The sequence below is a fragment of the Eubalaena glacialis genome, chromosome 5 (assembly GCF_028564815.1).
Source record: "Eubalaena glacialis isolate mEubGla1 chromosome 5, mEubGla1.1.hap2.+ XY, whole genome shotgun sequence".
Taxonomy (NCBI): domain Eukaryota; kingdom Metazoa; phylum Chordata; class Mammalia; order Artiodactyla; family Balaenidae; genus Eubalaena; species Eubalaena glacialis.
Genome location: NC_083720.1, coordinates 105483287 through 105500164, shown reverse-complemented (window position 1 = coordinate 105500164; position 16878 = coordinate 105483287). Strand labels below are relative to the sequence as shown.

Sequence of the window (16878 nt, the reverse complement as noted above, 5' to 3'; positions counted from 1 at the left end):
CCAGGCCTCCCGGGCGCTTGGATCCTAGCCAAGTCCTCACCCTTCAAATGGGTGTGGGTGATTTCTTAAGTGAACGTGACCACCGCCGAGGGGAAAGCGTGCAAGGAAGTGGGAGTGAGCGGGGAGGCGGAGCGGGGTGGGGAGGGAGCAGGGGGAGGGATGCCGAATGCAGTGGGAGGGGTGAGGAGGAGTGAGAGGGTGGTGGAAAGGAGAAAAGGACGCCGGGGCCGGGCAGGAGGAAGTGCGCCCGGTCTCGACGGTCGCTGCGCACCCCTGGCGAGTGGGGCCGCCAGGTGAGCCCGAGATGCTGCTGCGCTGGAAGCCCGGGCTGCCGCTGCCGCTGCTGCTGTTCCTGGGGCCGCTGTGTCCCCGCTCCCCCGGCGCCCTGGCGGAACCCGCGCCAGCTGACGACGTCGTGGAGCTGCTTTTCTCCACCGAGCGGCCAGTGCATCTGGTGAGTCCCGCGTTCCTGTCCTTCACCATCGACGCCAATCTGGCCACGGACCCGCGGTTCCTCACCTTCCTGGGGTAAGTGCGGGCCTGCGGGTCCTTGTCCTCTCTCCTGCCCTGCTGGCATCACGCCCGCCCTGCCGGCCGCTCTCTTCTCTCTACTCCGGAACCTTCTCACACCTCTCTCTCTCCCTCTCTCTCTCTGTCTTTTTCCCCCCAGCCCACCCCCTGCAGGTCCCCCAAACCCTTCTTTCCCGCCTTCATTCATTCAGCAAATGTTGCCTGAGCGCCCACTAAAGGCCAGGCATTAGGGGAAATTGCGGAAAGAAACTTCCCGTCTGCCCCAGAAACTCGCCGGAAGGAGGGGGCCCGGCAAGTGCACCTGGAGGGCTTTGAGCTCTTGAATCTGCTGCACCTTGTAGGACAAGTAACGCTGTGCGCCAGGCTTCAGTCTCTTAAACTCTGTTAGTAAGGTTAAAGGAAAAAAACAACTTTTTCCTTCGGGTGGGGGGTGGGGGGGGGAGGAAAAGACCACAAAGGAGAATAAGCTTATTTATTCTATAAAAAGACTTTTAAAGAGCAGTTTTACGTTCACAGCAAAATTGAGCGCAAGGTACACAGATTTCCCATACTACACTCTTTAAAAAAAATTTTAGTATCACATCAATGAGACCTGGAAGACTATTTCAGTGACTTACAGAGCCTTAATAAAAAGCTCTCTCTCCAAGATGAGACTGCAAAATGTGGCACTGCTTTACTAGCTGTAATTTTTTTTCTCACTTGAGAAAGACTGAGCCTAGTGCAGGTTCACTGGCCCCTGCCCGTGAGTGCAGGCTGATTCCAAGATAGGGCGCTGCAGGGACACACCCAGGTCATCTAGGCCACTCATCTAGGTCATGAGAGCCTCCAGAGATGACCACACCTCAACCAACTCAAACAACTCGAATCCTGCCATTGCCAAACACCTACAGGCTGGCCTTTCTGTGCCCATACCTTCAGCTGCTATTGCTAATTTCAATCACTTACTTTGCAAATAAAAGCAGATAGCCTAAGGTTGCGAGACTGGCAGTGAGACCAGCCTTGATTCCCAACTCTGCCCAAACCGGTGGCTTGGTTTTTACAGGTTGCTTGGCAACTCCGAGCCTCGATTTCTTCAACTGTAGATTGGAACTTCTAAAACCTTCCTGTAGGATTGCTATGAGCATTTGATGAGATAATAAATAAGTACTTAGTGTTTGACAGTGCTCAAAATTTGTTAATTGCTTCTTCCTGGAAATTGGTGTTTGCTAAGCAATCATCAGTTCTCTGTGCATTTCTTTCAATCGTAGTTAACCTCTTTCTTTCCCCATGTGGCAAGAAAGGAAGAATTTCCTGGTGGGAAGGAGTTACCACTTTTTCCCCTTTCCCTTATGGAAAGTGAGCTGATATCAGGCAGCAGCTGGCTGAGAGACAGAAAGATTATTCTGGTGAAACACTGAACTAGAGAGCTCCATATCTGAGGACCCCAGGCCTAGCTTGGGTTGGGGGGGTGGTGATGGGGAAGAGAGAGTGTGAGGTGCCTTACTGCAAACAGAAAGATTAAGTAAATGACCATTTATTGAAATGTGAGAACTTAGGCCCTTTTCTGCTGCTGCAGCCAGCATATACCCTACCCCTCCCCAAGGAGGAGCATTTGGGTATCCCTTCCTGGAGACAAAAGTCCAAAAGAAAAAACCTACAGTGTGACTTTTGGGGTCCAGGCCTGATCACCCTGCAGTCAAGCTAACCAACTCACTAGCAATGCTCCCCACCCCCAAACACACACAGAACTTCCATTCTTCTTAAACACATCTCTTAATTTCCCATAGCACTCTTTCTTCCCCCCTGGTCTCTACCTTTTTGTTAAAGGCTGGAGGATAATGAAACCAAAAAAGCATAGCATGCAATAAATAAGGCTGTTTGTTTACAAAACACAATGTATTCCTGTTCATACGGGCTTCTCTCCAGGGCTGGCTCCTGACCCCTCCAGGTCCCTTCCCTGGGCAGAAACTGTTTTCCATGCCTGCTCCCCAGAGGCATCCACACAATTCTAGTCTGAGACCTTAAAGACTGCAGCTCAAAGAGGAATGAGCTCCCTCCCCTTCTCACCTGAGACGGAGCTTCTGAATTAGGGTCTGAGGGTCCATCTCCCCAGGATGGCTGACACAGTGCCCAAAGTGACCTGGCCATCTCAGAAGACATCACAAGGCTTATCATCTATCACAAGAGCAGAGAGTCAGAGGGGCATTGTTGTATTTCAGTTCCTCAAGAGTGAAGCTGCTTGGGTGAAGACGGCAAGAGCTGAGCAGATGAAAGCTGAAGTACTAAGAAGGAAAGGATGATAAAAATAGCTGACATCAACTGAACCGTCGTCATAGGCCAGGCCCTGTTCTAAGCACCTCGCAGGCATTAATTCATTTAGTCCTTGCTACAAAACTGTGAGGTCAGTACTATTATCATCCCCATTTTTAAAATGAAGAGATTGAGGCCTAGGGAGATTCAACAACTTGCCCATGGTCAGCCAGCTATGACATGAAGGAGAAGAATTTGAAGCCAGATGCTAATTGTAGACACACGAGTACACAAAAAGAAAATAAAGCAGTTCATATTTTTTAAAGGCAGCAGAGGAGGGATGGTAGAAAAAGATTGTCTGGAAACAAATTGAGAACATTGATGTAATGAAAAGAAGCACTGTCTTGCGAACAGGAGAATCAGGGCCCATATCTCTATGGTACTTCAAAAGAGGCCTAAGCAAATTCAGTCAGATGGCACAGTTCTGGTTTCCCACGATGGCAAACAGATGTGTTTTGGGTTTGTTTGTTTGTTTCCCCACATTTGCAGTTAAAGAACATGGAGTACACAGAACTTAAATGCCAATGGTAGAACGATCTAGAATCAGAAAGGAGCATCTTTTCAGTTTGCCCTCTTTCTGGAGGTAACTCATGCACAACCCAGTCAAAAACTTCCTAAGCCCGACTACGTGCAGAGCTCCCAAGAGGCCCTGGCCCTCAAAGATGGGAGGACAGAGACCAGTAGGGCTAAATAGAAATAGAATGTGGGCCTCATGAGTAAGCCACATAATGTAATTTAAAGTTTTCTAGTAGCCATATTAAAAAAGGGAAAAAAGAAACAGGTAAAATTAATTTTAATAATATATTTTACTAACAAAATATCCAAATTATTATCATTCAACATGTAATCAGTACAGAATATTAATGAGATATTTTACATTCTTTTTCAAACCAAGTCTTCAAAGTCTGGTGTATGTTTTATACTCCCAGCACATCTCAGTTCAGACTAGCCACATTTCACGCCGCACATGGTTACTGTCTTGGCAGTGCAGCCACATTTCAATACAAGCACAGTTCACTAATTCAAGGTAAAAATTAGAGCGCCGAGTCAGTGGTAGAAATCACAGAGCAAAAATGGGGGTGCTGCACAGCGATTGCAGTGAAAATGCAGCTGTGCTTGCATTTCATAAGGATTTGCTTATTTTATTTCAGCAAAGTTCATCCCTTTTTGCCCATTTGATAAATATTTATTATTAATAACTTTCAATAATCAGATTCCTGCATCTTCATGGACAAAGTTGCTTTCCACATTAGAAAAGCACTTATTATCAATGTCAAATGCATGTTTTGATAACCAATGTTGGAAATAACCTCAGGCCCTCTTTGTGCCTGTTGCTGAGAGAAAGAACCACAGCCAGAGAAACAGAAAACTGAGAACAATCAAGAAGCCATAGGCTCATAGTTTCTGACCCCTGAGACTCTGCGCTTCCCCCTGGCTGAGCAGCGCTCACTGTTCCCTTCCTCCACAAAGTCTTTCATTGTGCAGCCTAGAGCCCTTTGCATGGTAACCCTGCTCCATTCTCCTTGGAGAATATTCCGGCCTCCTCTTTGCCCTAGCTAAAACTTGGCTCTTCTTTTGAAGACCCAAGTGGAGATGTAGACGCAGCTACTTCTCTGAAGTAGCCCTTTGGAGTAGAAGTTGTGTATTCTCCCACACTGCAGCCCTCCCCCATTCCCCAGTGTGGCTTCTAGATAATTGCCCACTGGTTTGAACTGCAGATTGCTGTGGTTCAAATCCCCATTGGCTTGTTACCTTGGGCAAATTACCTAGCCTGCTTTTGTTCAGGTTCCTTGTCTGTAAAATGAGGGTAATAATGACACCTACCTCTTTGGGATGTTTGGGCATTAAGTGAAATAATCTATGCAAAGTGTCTAAAACACTCAGTTTGGATAACTTGATGCCTGCTAGAGATGACTGTCCTGATCCAGTGTGAGGTTTGCTAGCTCCACGTCTGGCTCTCCTCCTATGCTCCTTGCAACCGAACTCTGCTCCCCTGTTACTCACTCCTCATTACTGACTGAAGATCCACACTGATCTCACAGTTTCCTCTGCACTCCCACGTCCCACCATCATCCTAGATGACTTCAAGTCCACTTGAATACTGTCTCTCAGTTTCTTCACACCCACATTTTCTAATAATCTTCACTCAGTGTTTTACTGGAGCCAGTTTCCACCAGCTGGTGAAATGTGTGCATTTCTTCCCAACTCCACATTCAGTGACATCAACACAATTATCTTGAAATCAGCCTTGATGGGAATATTTACACCATGGAAATTGGCAAATGCAAAAAACAGGGCACTTTTCTGTTGGGGGGGGTGGGCAGCTTCCTAGAACACACCATTTCACTCCATTTCAACAACCTGATGCCATGGCCATGCCTTGACTCTTTCCATCATTAAGAACCTTTCAACATCTGAAATATTAAATTAAAATCTCCCATTCTTGGACTGTACTCCTTACCCTCTTAGCTTTTTTTTACTTTGTGGATCCCACCGCAACTATTTTTAAGTACCTCCACTGAATAGCCTCTTCCTCTTACTTCTTCCATATCTGATTTGGGCTTCTTGATTTATCACATGAATCATTTTTATGATAATATTCCCCAAACTCCTGCCCCATTTTTCTTCTTGCTAAAACCCAAACCTAGCTTAGTCTAACTATATTTCCCCTCTTTGGAATCTATAAGGTGGCCATAAAGTCTGGAAATGGAAAATATTATCTAATCATGTACTGTCATGCATATTAATAAGCCACTTATAGGTATTTGCCTTTGCTTCCAGTCGTAGTAGCCACCCTGCATAGCAGGGCTATTACGCTCTTGGGGGCAGAGGGGAATCTCTCAGTGACATGGATTGATGTCGTGCTGTAAATTCCTGGCCTCCAGACTTACTTGGCCTTTAATGCTACTCCTTAACACTCCTTTTCTGGCCTCTCTCATTCTCCACTTCCTTCAAAACTCTGATCCCGCTTCCACTTCATCACTCTTAGTCTATGACCGCATTTCTCTTTCCCAAAGAAAATGAAGTCACTAGACAGGAACTTCCTTTTCTTCTTGCAGTCGAACCTGCAGACAGCATGGCTACCTCTAGCTTTCTTCCTTTCTCTCTTCTCAGCCCAGTTCTTCTAGCTCTGCTGTGGCTCCTGTCCCCTCCCCAAGGACTTTGCTCTAGCAATCATCTCTTCTCTCTCCTGTATCTTTAACCTCTCCCTTTTTGTTGGATCCTTCTTCCCAGCATAGAAACATCCTCAAGTCTTTCCCATCGCAAACACCTCCCAGCACGTGTGCCTCTGCAGTCACCACCCTCTTTCTCCTCCCCTTTGCAGCCTTTCTTACTAACCATGCCTTCCTTGGTCCACCCTCATGATGTTCCCATCATCGTGTCATAAAATCAATCTCTCCCACATCACCAGTGACCTTTTGTTGCGAAATCCAATGACTACCTTTCAATCCTTATCTTACTTGTCTCTATTATGGGTTGAATGTCTGGGTGTCCCCTCCAAATGCATATGCTGAAGTCCTAACCCCTGGTACCTCAGTCTGTGACCTTATTTGGAAATAGTGTCATTGCAGACATAACTAGTTAAGAATTGGTCATAATGGAATGGAGTGGGCCCCAATCCAATATGACTGATGAGCTTATAAAAAGGGGAAATTTGGAGATAGACATACACACACAGAGAACACCCTGTGCAGATTGGAGTTATACTGCTACAAGGAACTACCCGAAGTTGGGAAAAAGGCCTGGAGCAGATCTTCCCCCAGCACCTGCAGAGGGAGTATGGCCTTGCCAACACCTTGATTTCAGACTTCTAGCCTCCAGAACTATAAGACAATAAATTTCCACTGTTTAAGCCACTCAGTTTGTGATACTTTGTTACTACAGCCCTAGCAAACCAATACAGTCTCCCAGAAGCATTTGACGAGGTTGACAATGGAAACAATCATCCCTGTGTCACTTCCATTTCTAGGGATTTCTCCCATCTCTCTAACAGTTCTTCTCCATCTCTTCTTCTAGCTTATCTTCATTGTTGATGTTCCTCAGATTTCTGACCTAGGCCTTCTTTTTTACTTCACATAATCTCCTGAGTGGTTTCACCTACTTCCATGGCTTGAATTACTGTTCATGCAGTGGTGTGCCAGAAAATGTTTCACGACTGGCTCTCTGGGAGGAGAGGAAACTGATTTATGTTTTTTTCTGATTTCTGTAGTATAAATATCCCCACCATGGCTGATTTCAAACTGCCAACAGTTTAACAGCTGGTTCTCAAAAGGAAACAGTTGGCTCTCACAAGCTGGTACGAGTCAGCGCAGGGTGGCTCCAACTCATCTCTGCTTTTGTGTCAGAGATAAGCAACTTATTTTTACACATAAGGTAAAATAAAAGTACCTGCAGACGTTTCTTTCCCCTAACAAACTGTTCCAGAAATGGAATATCTGCAGCTGCTTTTACGTGTTCTTTTGCTATTTCCACGTCGCTGTGGTGGCAGTGCTGATGCCGGTGGATTTTTCCCCCCTTTCTTTTTACTGTGTATGATAGAAATACTGTACCTTTGATCAATTTTGTTTTTATGACAAGTTTGCAGCTGTTTTAAATCTGGTTTTTGTCAGAGGGCATCAAAATTGTATCTCAAAACAAGAAAATATTCCATTACAAAGGAGACAAACAAAAAGGTCCTTCGTACCAATACTTCGAAACATGTGATTTCCTTTACTTGGCAGGAGCCATAGCACTGGGTTTTAATTTTGTTCAGAAAACAGTCTTTGTCTGGACCCACTTGCCCTTTCATCAGGCTGGACTTAACTGTTCATTCACTTGACGAATATTTATTAAGCACCAGCTGTGGACCAGGTACTTATCTAGGTGCTGAGGAGATTCTGAGGAGCCATACAGAGTCCCTGCTTTCGCAGAGCTTAGCTCAGTGGTGGGGATAGATAGTAAACCACATAAACAAAAAAGGAAGCTGATTTCAGAGAGTGGTGAATGCTGTGAAGAACATAAAGGCAGGGTAATGTGGTCGAGAGTGACCCGAGGTGGTACAGTCACCACTTCTGGGAATCAGGCTCTGATCCTCCGGCATCTGAGCAGGGCCGCACACAGATGCACATCTCGTGATACCACAGCTCCTTCCTGCTGCTCACGTTCCCTTCCTTTCCCAGACAGCACCAGTCTCTCCCGTCTCAATTACTTACAGATACCAGTTACACAAATCTAAATGAGCTTCCTCCATCATCAAACACAATCAAAATCAAAATCGAGGACCAGAATCGGTGCCTGGACAAAAGCAGTGGAACAGGGTCAGCCCAGAGTGACTCTGAAGAAGTTCCTTGTATCAGTTTTAGGGCCACATCTCTGCACCTGTGGGCTAGGGATTCACTAGTCACTGACTTCTAGACTGAGGACTCTCCATTCTACACCTCGCCTTTATGTGCCTTCTGAGCTCCAGGCACACATGGCCAAGGGCCTAATGGAAATGGTTTTTGGTTTTCACTGGCATCTCAAATTCTACGGCACTGTGCCCTGCCCTCACCTTCATCCCCATCTCCAGTCTATCACCTATTCTTCATCTCAGTCTATCACCTATTCTTCATCTCTTGGACTCTCCTCCAACATCCAGTTAAACACCACATCTAGTATTTCTGTCTCCACATGTATCTTCAATTTATCCCTCTCTTCATCCCCACTGTTTTTACATTACCTCAGCCCATCACTTTCTGTCTACATTAAAGTGACCACAGTCTTGGTCCTTCTATTCAGTTATTTACACTGCAGCCTGAGATTCTTTTCTAAAATAAAAGTCTGGTGTGGGCACTCCACTGCTTTAAATCCTTCCATGGCTCCCCACTGCCTTGATATAAAATTGGAACTCCTGGACATGGTGGCTTACAAGCCCTCCATGATATGGTCCTGCTTGCCTCTCCAGTCTATCTTCTCCCAGCACCTCACTGTCCCCAATCTCTAGCCTCTCGCCACACCTGTCAGCTCTTCGGTGGTGCCATATTCCCTTCTTCTACCTCTGGTGTTTGCACAGACTTTTCCCTACACCTGGAACACTTTCTTCAATCCCACCTCACTATCTTCGATCTGGATAAGATTTTTTCCTTTTGAACATCTAACAGTGCAGACACTTGCCCCTGGAAAACCTCTAACCATCTCCTACCTCTAGGGCAAAGTCAGAGTTAAGATCCCCTTTGTATGTTCTGATAGCATTGTTTTGGAATTGCCTATTTACTTGTTCATATATATATATATATATCACTGGACTATAAATTATATGAGAACAGCAGCTACCTCTGTCTTGTTTGCCATTGTGTCCCCAGCAACTAACATAATGCCTGACACAGAATGCACCTACAATGAATATTTATTGAATAAATTAATGGATGACTATGTCTCCTTTAAACAAATCTTGTTTTTTTCACCTATTCTTAAAAAGACAGAAACACACACACACAGAGTCACCTTGTATGAATTAAAATATTATGTGCTTATTATAGAAAATGTGAAAAACACATAAAAGCAATAGGAAAGAGTCTACCATCCATCTCACCACATAATTATGACTCCTGTTATCTCCTTCTATATATATATTATTTTCATTGTTGAAATCACACTATGTCTACAGGTTGTTCCTTTAATAGTAAAAGTTGTGGTTATTTAAAGTGCAGAGTTCCCTGGCATTAAGTGTATTCACATTGTTGTGCAGCCATCACCACCAGCCATCTTAGAACTTTTTCATCTTCCCAAACTGAAACTCTGTACCCATTAAACAATAATGTGCTATTCCCCCTTCCTACAGTTTATTTTTTTTATTTTTTGGCCATGCCTCGAGGCATATGGGATCTTAGCTCCCCGACCAGGGATTGAACCCGTGCCCCCTGCATTGGACTCTTAACCACTGAATCACCAGGGAAGTCCCTACAGTTTAGTTTTATTTGGGTTCATAGCATAGTGGAAATGGCTTTCTTCTGAATCCTTACTCAGTTCAAGCGAACATTCCCATTTATCTTCAAGAGGTTCTGAGGATTTCCTGGCAGATGCCATCCTTCCCAGAGTTCTTTGGTGCTGTCAGATATTTCAGTCAATTCCATGTTGATAACATCCCTGAAGTCTCACTTTGTGCTACATCTCCTTATGCCAGGACCCACAATAGGTTCAGGGGCCCTCGAAAATATTTCAAGTTCTTTTAAGATCCAAAGAAAATGAACTTTTAGGTCAAAGAAAATGTTTTAATATATAATGTTAACATATTTGTCTTTACATGAATATCATCACAAAATATAACTTAAAAAATTTTTTATGGTGGAAGAGGTTCATGAAGGCAAAAGTGCCTAAGTAGTACTGTAAATGCTTTCATGTTACGAACAAAAAAAATGGTGAGGAGGAATCGCTGAAGTTTTTAACGCAAGACACTTATCCTTTGGTCAATTTCCACCTTTTAATTTCTCTTTCCTAAGAAAAAATAAAGAAATCTTACAGAAATTTTACATAGCACTATATATAGTTAAAGCAGGAGCATGCATTGAAATTTTAAATTTTAGGTCCTGTCTTCAGTTCCTAGGATGTCAAGAAATACTGGCAATTAGATAGTCCTCCTGGCATGATTTTCCAATTTGAAATAAACCCAAATGTAAACTAATTAACTGGGCCATTTTGAGAACACACAGCATTGGTTCCATGTGTTTTAAGAGCTTTCCAGAGAGCCCTGAAACCAGGATCACATATGTGAGGCTTCAGAAATACATGGCAAGTGTCCCTGTTACCTGGGTCTTCTGTTTTTTTCATTTTGTTCACTTAAATATTCATGACATCTTCATCTCTCTGAGAGAAGGAATTATAAACCATTCTAATTCCATTCTATAGCATTCTGTACCATTCTGAGTGCATAATAGGCACCTATCAAGAGCGTTTTGGGCTTGATGACATATGCATATACATATTTAGAATTGCTTGAATTGGAAGTGTCCTAGGTGGGGAGGAATTAGAATCTTACATCGTTCTAAGTCATTTGACTTAAATTTAAAAGGAAGGTTTTCCTTGAGGTGGAGGTGGGGCTTGGTTAAGGAGAGGAAGAGGACTCCCAATCATTTATGAACTTCTCTGGGAACATAAATTTTTGGAGACAATCTATTTTTCAAAGAAACAGAGTCATCTTTCCACTCTCTCACCTCTTTACCTCCATGAATCACAAAAGGTCGTGAATTTTTTGAAAGTACTGAACATCATCCTGCTTGTCAAGTTGAAGTATAAGCTCTTGCCCGAGTCAGAGCTCCAAGTGTTCTCAGGTGCCTGGAAGAGCAGCCTTGCAATTAGGACGATTCCGATTGAGCCGATGTCCCTGTTAGAGCGATATTTCTCCCTCCAGGGCCTGTACAGCTATTAGGAAATGGGTCCACCAAGAGAGACGGGAGTAAATGTGTTTGACTGCATTGTCTTGGAAAAAATAATTTTAATTTCTTGCTTGTCTTCATAACAGTTCTTCAAAGCTTCGCACTTTGGCCAGAGGTTTGTCTCCCGCATACCTGAGATTTGGTGGCACGAAGGCAGACTTTCTCATTTTTGATCCCAAGAAGGAACCAACCTTTGAAGAGAGAAGTTACTGGCAATCTCAAGTCAACCAGGGTGAAACTTTAAAGATTAAACATATATCTGAGTTAACTTGAGTCAGTCGTGGGCATTCTCAGAGAAGAGCTATTGCTTACATCTAACAATTAATAAGAGATGAAGGGCTCCCAGCGGACCCATGGAGGCACCTATACAAAAGGAGGAAGCGGTGGGCAGGTTTCCTCCTCCTGATGTTTTCATGAATGTGAGACATTGGGGCAGGGGGGATGGTGTGCTGGACACAACACTGGGGCAGGGGAGAGTTAATTGTGGTGTAAACAGAACAGTGATTGTAGCTAAAAGGACAGAGCTGCCTAGAGGGGCCTGTGGGTAGAAATGCACCAAAACAAAAAGAGTATTTCCCGCTCAAGACACAGCACTGATCGAAACCCATTTATTCCAAAAAATGTGGATGAAAGGTGTAATAAGGGGACATGGAGATATGCTCTGCTTCTAAGAATGGATTTCAAGACTTGATTTGTTGGGCGGTCAAACTTTATTGACTAGACATAATCACCTGGGGTGAGTTTGAATATTTGGATTCTTGAGCTCCAACCTTAGGTTACAAGTTTAGCAAGATCCTCAGGTGATTCTGATATTGGGAGTCTGTGGGCTTCATCTGAGAAACACCCTGGGGCGCCACGAGGATTTGCCCTGTGTCTTTCATAAGTGCTATACAGACATCAAATGGAAGCTAAATCATTATCTTAACAGTTATTTAAAAAACCATATACATCATTGAATTACAATAATGAATTATGATATATATAAATGAACAATATTTTATTATTTTATATATTGCATATTTCCTTCTGTTTATTTTCTGCAGTTAGGAAGTGTTTAGAACCGTTAATCAGTCACTGCGCCAATTGATAGAATAGTAATTAGAAAAAATGAAAAAAGCAGGAGAGTTTTCTTAGTATAACACGTTGCAATATGTTGAGACCTGGCCCTTTCTCACCAGTCATATGCGTTCAAAAGGTCTCATAAATTTAGATAGGAAACTGTCCTTTGCTCATCAATTTTCTTCATCCTGTGGGGAGGGGGGAATCACTGGGGTTATCCAAGTGCTTCAGAAACATCCTTTGTGAGCACAGGGGTGGATGAGGCACCCGCTGTCAGAGAGCCAGAATGTGCAGCTTCCCAGGAAGGAAGTCACTGGGGGGTCAGCCAGCCCTGGCAGCCGCCCCCCGCAGCCCTGCTGCCTTGTGATAAAGAAGCACGGTCTGCCTGATAGGATAGTGGTGGATTTTCCAAGTACACATGTTGTGGTCTCAGGAGCTTTGATGATACCAAATTTGAAGGAATAAAAGTCAACATTCCCTGTCCTACCATTTGGCAAGAGGAAATCACCACAAAGCAGATATAGTCCATGTAAAACAAATTTCTATGTATGTTGAAAGTGAACCTTAAGAGAACTGAACTATGTTTTTTTCCGGTGGGTTCTCTAGTAATTTCAGGTTTCGGAGGAGCCTTCTGAATTGTTAAATAACTTGAAGTTATGTCCAATGTATCTATGTCCAGTATATGTCCAGTGTTTCTTCAGAAACCTGCCCTTTGGCTATTTTTTTGTGGTAATTGATTAGCCAGCAAATTTGACATTTATGGCAGAATATATCCTTCTCTGATGTTACACTTAACAACCAGAAACTCAATTATCCTGCTTTAGTCACATAAATAGCTAGCTAAATAAGTGCATGGGATTTCAACCGTATCATTGTGAAAATAAATTCTCTAAATTATTTACTCCATTTGCAGATATTTGCGAATCTGGATCCGTCCCTTCTGATGTGGAGAAGAGGTTGAAGTTAGAATGGCCCTTCCAGGAGCAATTGCTACTCAGAGAACAGTATCAGAAAAAGTTCAAGAACAGTACCTACTCAAGTAAGAAATGAAAGGTACCCTGCAAGTGTCCCAGCCCCCAAAATATTTGGATGGCTTGAACTTGGGCTTGAATCTAATAAGCCCTATAGCAGTTGTGTTAAGCTGCATAATCCTCAAATGTTAGCAAGAGTTAATGGGCAATCTTGAACCCCAAACTTCTGTTTTTTTCTTTTCTTCGCCCAACTTTGCCTACTAGCCACGGAGTGAAATATAGAATCATTCATTCACAAGCTAATAATGACCTTTACTGCTCTGAAGAACTAGGAAGTCAAGGAAGACATGGATATACTCCTTGTGTAAAAGTAAAATATAAAAGTGTGAAGAGTAAAATGTGAAACCATTCACACCTCATTGTCCATTCTGTTTCCCCTCCAAGAAGCAGCCACTGCCCTGCCAGTGACGTGTTGTGTATCACTGGCAGGGCAGCTTTCTCATTTTCTTTCCTCTGTGGGTTTGAAAACACAGGACTAGCTCAACTAACCAGGAATTTATTTCCATTCATGGAAACACTTTTCCGGTGTTTAAATGGGATGATGTCGTGCAGGGCTTTAAAACAACTGAAACAAGCAATCCTTATCTAACTATGAAATATATTTTTATACGAAAGCTGATGTTTTATACCCAACTAAGGGATGATGTTGCCCCAGATCTCAGCTAAGAAAATAACCTGCTTAGATACGCTACAACTGTCTTCTTTTGACTTTTGAAAAATAAATGATCTTGAAGTTAGTTTGGGTTAGTCAACATTTCTAAGAGTACATTATTGACAGTAAATTATTTCTTTGTAAGATTTTACTATACGCTACCTAGATTCCAGTGTGTACAATGGATTTTTTTATTTTTATATTTTTTATTTATAAGGTAAGGGAAAAAGTAACACATAAGAAATCAGAAAATAGGTTATATGCTAATAGAAAATGTGGTCCTCTAAATTATTTTTTGCATTTTAAAGCAGAGGGCCGGGGGGGAGCTACGCTAACGGTTCAATAACATGATCTATGGTTGAACAGAATTTGGCAGGACAGGGCCTTCTCAGATCCCATTAAAGGGATGACAGAAGTCCAAGAGACCCACAGCAGGAAAGCCTTATTTGTAATTAATCATCTGATATAGGCCTGCTAGGAGAAGACCCTATGGTATTAGGTAATCTATAGCTTTTTACTTTTTTTCTTGGTCATCTTAAACATATGCCAATTTACCTTAAATTTTTCTTTTTTTTTTTTTTTTTTTTTTTTTTAAACATCTTTATTGAAGTATAATTGCTTTACAATGGTGTGCTAGCTTCTGCTTTACAACAAAGTGAATCAGTTACACATATACATATGTTGCCATATCTCTTCCCTCTTGCATCTCCCTCCCTCCCACCCTCCCTATCCCACCCCTCTAGGTGGTCACAAAGCACCGAGCTGATCTCCCTGTGCTATGCGGCTGCTTCCCACTAGTTATCTATTTTACATTTGGTAGTGTATATATGTCCATGACACTCTCTCACCCTGTCACATCTCACCCCTCCCCCTCCCCATATCCTCAAGTCCATTCTCTAGTAGGTCTGTGTCTTTATTCCCATCTTGCCACTAGGTTCTTCATGACCTCTTTTTTTTTTTTTTTTTTTTTTTTCCCTTAGATTCCATATATATGTGTTAGCATACTGTATTTGTTTTTCTCTTTCTGACTTACTTCACTCTGTATGACAGACTCTAACTCCATCCACCTCATTACAAACACCTCCATTTCATTTCTTTTTATGGCTGAGTAATATTCCATTGTATATATGTGCCACATCTTCTTTATCCATTCATCCGATGATGGACACCTAGGTTGCTTCCATGTCCTGGCTATTGTAAACAGAGCTGCAATGAATATTTTGGTACATGACTCTTTCTGAATTATGGTTTTCTCAGGGTATATGCCCAGTAGTGGGATTGCTGGGTCATATGGTAGTTCTATTTTTAGTTTTTTAAGGAACCTCCATACTGTTCTCCATAGTGGCTGTATCAATTTACATTCCCACCAACAGGGCAAGAGTGTTCCCTTTTCTCCACACCCTCTCCAGCATTTATTGTTTCTAGATTTTTTGATGATGGCCATTCTGACCGGTGTGAGATGATACCTCATTGTAGTTTTGATTTGCATTTCTCTAATGATTAATGATGTTGAGCATTCTTTCATGTGTCTGTTGGCAATCTGTATCTCTTCTTTGGAGAAATGTCTATTTAGGTCTTCTGCCCATTTTTGGATTGGGTTGTTTGTTTTTTTGTTATTGAGCTGCATGAGCTGCTTGTAAATCTTGGAGATTAATCCTTTGTCCGTTGCTTCATTTGCAAATATTTTCTCCCATTCTGAGGGTTGTCTTTTGGTCTTGTTTATGGTTTCCTTTGCTGTGCAAAAGCTTTTAAGTTTCATTAGGTCCCATTTGTTTATTTGTGTTTTTATTTCCATTTCTCTAGGACCTGGGTCAAAAAGGATCTTGCTGTGACTTATGTCATACAGTGTTCTGCCTATGTTTTCCTCTAAGAGTTTGATAGTGTCTGGCCTTACACTTAGGTCTTTAATCCATTTTGAGTTTATTTTTGTGTATGGTGTTAGGGAGTGTTCTAATTTCATACTTTTACATGTACCTGTCCAATTTTCCCAGCACCACTTATTGAAGAGGCTGTCTTTTCTCCACTGTATATGCTTGCCTCCTTTATCAAAGATAAGGTGACCATATGTGCGTGGGCTTATCTCTGGGCTTTCTATCCTGTTCCATTGATCTATATTTCTGTTTTTGTGCCAGTACCAAACTGTCTTGATTACTGTAGCTTTGTAATATAGTCTGAAGTCAGGGAGCCTGATTCCTCCAGCTCCATTTTTCGTTCTCAAGATTGCTTTGGCTATTCGGGGTCTTTTGTGTTTCCATACAAATTGTGAAATTTTTTGTTCTAGTTCTGTGAAAAATGCCAGTGGTAGTTTGATAGGGATTGCATTGAATCTGTAGATTGCTTTGGGTAGCAGAGTCATTTTCACAATGTTTATTCTTCCAATCCAAGAACATGGTATATCTCTCCATCTATTTGTATCATCTTTAATTTCTTTCATCAGTGTCCTATAATTTTCTGCATACAGGTCTTTTGTCTCCTTAGGTAGGTTTATTCCTAGGTATTTTATTCTTTTTGTTGCAATGGTAAACGGGAGTGTTTTCTTAATTTCACTTTCAGATTTTTCATCATTAGTATACAGGAATGCAAGAGATTTCTGTGCATTAATTTTGTATCCTGCTACTTTACCAAATTCATTGATTAGCTCTAGTAGTTTTCTGGTAGCATCTTTTGGATTCTCTATGTATAGTATCATGTCATCTGCAAACAGTGACAGCTTTACTTCTTCTTTTCCGATTTGGATTCCTTTTATTTCTTTTTCGTCTCTGATTGCTGTGGCTAACACTTCCAAAACTATGTTGAATAATAGTGGTGAGAGTGGGCAACCTTGTCTTGTTCCTGATCTTAGTGGAAATGGTTTCAGTTTTTCACCATTGAGGACAATGTTGGCTGTGGGTTTGTCATATATGGCCTTTATTATGTTGAGGAAAGT

At 42.4% G+C, this 16878-nt stretch overlaps 1 protein-coding gene across 2 annotated transcripts in view; it reads left to right on the top strand.

The window, feature by feature from the left end:
- Positions 1 to 200: 200 nt before the first annotated feature.
- The window catches only part of HPSE (heparanase), a 46738-nt gene continuing 30060 nt past the window's right edge, over positions 201 to 16878 (top strand). For both annotated transcript variants that reach the window (XM_061192449.1, XM_061192447.1), the window contains exons 1-3: positions 201 to 528; positions 11297 to 11442; positions 13183 to 13308. In XM_061192449.1, coding sequence (XP_061048432.1) covers positions 305 to 528; positions 11297 to 11442; positions 13183 to 13308 — 496 coding nt within the window. In that variant the 5' untranslated portion in view covers positions 201 to 304. The remainder of the gene's footprint in view (positions 529 to 11296; positions 11443 to 13182; positions 13309 to 16878) is intronic.